At 35.5% G+C, this 6,325-nt stretch overlaps 1 protein-coding gene across 1 annotated transcript in view; it reads left to right on the top strand.

The window, feature by feature from the left end:
- LOC106470566 (cilia- and flagella-associated protein 57-like) overlaps positions 1–6,325 on the top strand; it is a gene marked incomplete at its 3' end in the record, with an annotated part of 22,019 nt that overhangs the window by 3,956 nt on the left and 11,738 nt on the right. Inside the window, exons 3-5 of the mRNA XM_022399169.1 lie at positions 317–576; positions 1,415–1,601; positions 3,332–3,481. Coding sequence (XP_022254877.1) covers positions 317–576; positions 1,415–1,601; positions 3,332–3,481 — 597 coding nt within the window. The remainder of the gene's footprint in view (positions 1–316; positions 577–1,414; positions 1,602–3,331; positions 3,482–6,325) is intronic.

Raw genomic sequence — 6,325 nt, forward strand, 5'->3', positions numbered from 1 at the left:
AGAGCATCTGATAAACCATTTAAGATTGTTTAGAGGGCATCTGATAAACCATTTAAGATTGTTTAGAGGGCATCTGATAATCCATTTAAAATTGTTTAGAGGGCATCTGATAATCCATTTAAAATTGTTTAGAGGGCATCTGATAAAGCTACACATAATGTGGGGTGTCTATGTTATGTACAGCAGTGCATTACCAGTTTCTTGATAAGTTAATAATGTTTATTTTAGTGAAATTTGCCAAAGATTTATTAGAGTTACTAGTGTGAAATTTCTTTCATATTTTACAAATTATTTCAAAATCTAAATCAATTTACAGGTTTCATTTCATCCTCAAGACTCAAGTCAAATCTGTATTGTTGGGAAAGGGGTTTTCCGTCTTTATCGCTTTACAGAAGGTGCTTTCAAACAGTTTGCTTACCAGAAATATGAACATCAAAATGTGTTTTTGTGCCATAGTTGGATTCATAATGACAAAATTGCTGTGGGGACACAAGATGGCCGTGTTGTGATTTTTGAAGCTGGGGAATTAAAGGGTGAGATTTTTGTCAACGATACTGATGGAAGTGATATACAAAGGTATGTTGTTTGTGTCTCAAGTAGAATTTTATTTTATAAATCATTAGCAGTAAACCTGGGCTATAGAATGATTCTTGATTTATTTTATATTATCCAAGGGTGTCTGAAAAGCTCAATTGATTACTGACCATTCTGATTATAAATGAAAATATTTGAAGTAGTATAGCATGACAAACTTAGTTCACTTGTAACTAACTTACATCAGTGTATAGCATGACAAACTTATTTCACTTGTAACTAACTTACATCAGTGTATAGCATGACAAACTTAGTTCACTTGTAACTAACTTACATCAGTGTATAGCATGACAAACTTAGTTCACTTGTAACTAACTTACATCAGTGTATAGCATGACAAACTTAGTTAACTTGTAACTAGCTTACATCAGTGTATAGCATGACAAACTTAGTTCACTTGTAATTAACTTACATCAGTGTATAGCATGACAAACTTAGTTCACTTTTAACTAACTTACATCAGTGTATATCATGACAAACTTAGTTCACTTGTAACTAACTTACATCAGTGTATAGCATGACAAACTTAGTTCACTTGTAACTAACTTACATCAGTGTATAGCATGACAAACTTAGTTCACTTGTAACTAACTTACATCAGTATATAGCATGACAAACTTAGTTCACTTTTAACTAACTTACATCAGTGTATAGCATGACAAACTTAGTTCACTAACTTACATCAGTAACACATCGTTATTATTTCTTTCAATTCAGTTTTCATGTGGATTCTAATGTTAGCTATACTGCTGATGTTTCAGGATTGTTGATTTAATGAAAATATTTTTATGTGATGTAAATATACTTTGGCTTCTTATAGTGAAACCTCCAGTTCACATGTTAGTCTGAGGAGTAATACAAGCAAAACCTCCTCCACCACCCAGCCTGTGTCATGTATTGTAACAACATCTAAAGGGCTGACTTGTACGTTTGGAGCTGAGAAAGTTGTCATGTATGAAAGAATAGAAAATACAGATGTTGGATATAGGCACGTAAGAAACGTGAAGGTAATTCCAATCACTATTGGGTTTACTTATAGTTACAGTTAAATTTTACTGTAACTGTTACAATGATGTGTACTTTCATCAAACTACCTGTACCAAGATCCAACCTAACAGTGGAGAAAAAAACATTCACAATAAGGCTTATACTGTATGTAATAGTTATTGTGGAAGTGACTGTTCTTCAATATGCATCATAGCACTAAAGTTTCTTAAGTTCTACTCTTTTCATTTTGACTTTATATTGTTGTATAACATGTATTATCTAAAGCAGGCCAATCACTAGGTCTGTTTATACTCATTTACACAACCTGTGCTTATCTAAAGGAAACATGTCACAAGCACTATACATATAACTCATTTACACAACCTGTTGTTATTTGAAGGAAACATGTTATAGTGCTTGTGACATGTTTCCTTCAAATAACAACAGGTTGTGTAAATGAGTTATATTATAGTGCTTGTACATATAACTCATTTACACAACCTGTTGTTATCTAAAGGAAACATGTCACAAGCACTATACATATAACTCATTTACACAACCTGTTGTTATTTGAAGGAAACATGTCACAAGCACTATATATATATAACTCATTTACACAATTTGTGGTTATCTGAAGGAAATGTGTCACAAGCACTATACACACATATATACAATAACTCATTCACATAGTACATTGTTATATATATCATAACTTGTGTATACAACACATTGTTATCTGAAGTAGATCTGTCACAAGTACTCTATAGAGAGGGTTAGATATGTTATATGAAAATAATTTTGAATATACAAATCAGAAAACGACATGACATATGTGAACTGTATGTAACAGCATAAAATATTCATAAACTCAGATCATAAATACGTGTTAATATCATAGATTCAGAATTTCCAAGATGTTTTCTGTACTTGATGACATTGAAAGAAAGTAATATGGATGAACTTGGTAAACCAGGACCATCTAGAAAGGTGTATCCCATTATCAAGAAGAGTCTGGAAAAAAGAGGCCAACAGTATATGGAGTTCACCAAAAAGAGACTTCCAGTCATACCTCTTGTTCAGCCATCACATATTTCCGTGTAAATTGGGTATTCATTGTATACAATATTAAGATGTAAAAGTCAAGTGCCAATGGTTTTCTGTGTGATTGAACTGTTCAAACAGGCTCTGGGAACTTGTCTTCTTCCTAAACATGGTATGATTGTGGAAAGAAGTAGGGAGGATAGGTTGTGGTTTGGACAAAGTCTTATGACAGAGCCTTTTGAAATGGAAACTACACCACGGAGCTATTGTCAAGATAGAATATGACTGTACATGGCAACATGGACAGTAATAATGTCGAGAGGTACCAAAATTGTTTGAATATAACATAGTCAACCATTAAATTTGTAATAATTCACACAAATGACTACACCTGTCACAAGTATATTTATAACATAAAACTGATGTTGTTTTAATAAGGTAATTACTATGCTCTAGCCACATGGATGAAAGAGGATCTTAGTTTATACTCCATCTTTTAATTATCAGTGTCAAAGGAGACTAGAGTGTAGCTTCTCTTTATGTTACAGGATTTTTTCTACTAGCAAGCAACAAGAAAGTCTAAGTAGTTGATAACATTAGTGACTGTGTTGTAGCACATACTCATAAGTGGAAATCTAATTTAAGACTTTTCGGTCATTGCTAGATCTTTATGCAAAACACTGTAATTTGTTTTCTTTTCATTCAATAGTTACCCACTGGGGAGGAGATCATAGATGAAAAGTGTAAGAAAACCAGGATACTATGTCTTTGTATGAGTCCAGCAGAAGAAACCCTTGTAGCCTCAACTGATACCAATCAGTTGTATAGTTATTCACTGTCAGCTGCCGAAATACAGAAGGTACGTGTGTAAAAACATTTGTTAAAGGTAGTATTGTGTTCCGATATGGTACATTATCTCCTCTCACATAAATAGCTATTCTTGTTCAGTGCTGCCCTCTATAAGCAAAAGAAATTTTTGTGCATGCCACAAGCCTTTTTTCTCTCCTCCATTGGAATTAATCATCATGCGACAACCCTCCACCGATAAAAGTGCAACATACTCTGTAACTCTGAGTTTATGCATGTAACTCTCTCTATTCAATTCTACTGAATTATTACTTCTCGTTTGGCAGTTTTCATGTTCAGATATTTTTTGCTTTTGGTGTGCTTTGCACTCGTAAGTATAATAATTTCAATTCCAAAGTGGGATTTCGTCATAAATTTTTTTTCGTTATATTGAAGACGACTTTTAGTTTAACTTAATTTTCCAGTCTTTATTTTTTCTCTCACATTTGGATTTGTATATCAAAGCCTTTGTTCGATTCATATTTCTGAAATGAATTCTGAGGTTCATGTTACCATTTTGGTATCATACCTCCTACAAGCACTCTTTCACAGGCTGCAGGTGGGGGTGACCCGTCGTTGTATATATCGGTGATTATTTGCTGAGAGATTGATTGTTATGGGGGTCAACCACCTTCTCCTGTACTTGCCCCACTTCCTCCTGAGCAAGCCGAAGCTGTTCGGGCTGATGAAGATTTTGATAGCCTTTTTCCACCACCAGATTTTCCCTTGTCTTCCTATGCCTAACCTGCAGAATCTGTATTTAGTTTCCCACTCTCTCTGGATATTAGGGTTCATGCTGAGCAAGTTGCTTCACAATTGGTTGAGGGTGCCTTCATGCCTTGCCCTCTATGAGCCATGGAATAGTTTGCTTTGGCGTACCATCAAGCTAACTGTCCATTTCTCGACTCTCAGCAGTTGGGGCTTATTTTACATAGGGGGGGGGGTGATTTCCTGTGCATTTAACCCATGCTCAGCTTTCAAGCCTTTGTCTTACCCTTAATTCGCTTCTACTGTATTTATTTACCATCTATCTCCCTTCTGAGGTGATACACCGAGATCTTCAGCTTTAGTGTTATACATGTGGTTTCTCTGTTGTTATGATCTTCTGGGTCATAATGCAGCCTTGTCCCAAGTTCGTTTGCTGTCCACTTATCTAAGGGATTTATGTATGCCCCTTTTCTTTGGTGGTATGTTTTCGACCATGTACCTGAAACTTTGGAATCACGTTTGGAGTCTGTGCCTCAACACTCTTCCGTTTCCTTTTTGGTAGCTTTTTTGTCGCAATCGAAACCACGACAAACCCCCCTATCCCTGTTCCCGTCCCAGTCATTTCCCATCATCTCATCATTTTATTCAGTGTAGATGGGCAGAGTGCCAACAGTACCGGTGACTACCATGTGGGTTCCAGTTCAGTGGGAGCTAGATTGTGCAAATTTGTTCCCCTTTGGCAATCTTTTGCCACAGATCAGTGGGTTATTCAGGTTTCATCCGAGGGACTTGTCCTTCAATTTCTTCCCCCTCCTTTTTCTCAGTTACCTGTTTCTTTCCCTATGCCTCAGGATCCTATCACCTGTCAACGTCTGTTAGAGGTGGTACAAGACCTCTTATATCAATAGTCCATCGAATCTGTTCATCATCTTTCTCCAGGCTGTTTGTTGTCCCCAATAAAACCAGAGACTAGCAGCCTGTAATAGATTTGACCCACCTCAACCAATTTTGTAGTCTACCCCCATTTTACCATGGAACCGTTTCTCACCCTTAGGTTGGCTTTTTCTCCAGGCTTGTGGATGACCAAGGTGGACGTCATGAATGCTTACTTGTATATCCAGATATCTTGTCAGTCATGACCATAACATTGGTTTGTTTTTCAATTTTGTGCACTGCTTTTTGGGCTTGCTTCACCCCCTATGTTTGTTGTTGGGTGGTCAGAGCATTCGCTCATCACCTATGTACTCTCTGGTTGCACTTTCATCATTATATAAATGACTGGCTACTGTTAGCTCATTCCGACCACAAGTTCACCTGTCACACTCATCAGCTGCTCTTGGAGGTGGCTCGAGTAGGCTGGTTAATAAAATTGGAGAAGTCATTCCTTCAACCTACCGAATATCTTGGCCATTTGGATGTTTTTTTTCAACACCCATCTCAGTTGGGCCCAACCTTCTCCTCTTTATTTTGTTGTATGGAGCTTTCAGTTCTCCATGCTCAGTAAAGTTATATATTTGTATGTGTGTGTTTGTATTGTCAGTAAAGTTATATATTTGTATGTGTGTGTTTGTATTGTCAGTAAAGTTATATATTTGTATGCATGTGTTTGTATTGTCAGTAAAGTTATATATGTGTGTGTTGGTATTGTCAGTAAAGTTATATATTTGTATGTGTGGGTTTGTATTGTCAGTAAAGTTATATATTTGTATGTGTGGGTTTGTATTGTCAGTAAAGTTATATATTTGTATGCGTGTGTTTGTATTGTCAGTAAAGTTATATATTTGTATGCGTGTGTTTTTATTGTCAGTTAAGTTATATATTTGTATGTATGTGTTTATATTGTCAGTAAAGTTATATATTTGTATGTGTGTGTTTGTATTGGCAGTAAAGTTATATATGTGTGTGTTGGTATTGTCAGTAAAGTTATATATTGTATGTGAGTGTTTATATTGTCAATAGTTGTATATTTGTATGTGTGTGTGTGTGTGTGTGTGTGTTTGTATTGTCAATAGTTATATATTTGTATGTATGTGTTTACATTGTCAGTAAAGTTATATATTTGTATGTGTGTGTGTTTGTATTGTCAGTAAAGTTATATATGTGTGTGTGTGTGTGTGTGTGTGTTTGTATTGTCAATAGTTATATATTT

The sequence above is a fragment of the Limulus polyphemus genome, unplaced genomic scaffold (assembly GCF_000517525.1).
Source record: "Limulus polyphemus unplaced genomic scaffold, Limulus_polyphemus-2.1.2 Scaffold4088, whole genome shotgun sequence".
Taxonomy (NCBI): domain Eukaryota; kingdom Metazoa; phylum Arthropoda; class Merostomata; order Xiphosura; family Limulidae; genus Limulus; species Limulus polyphemus.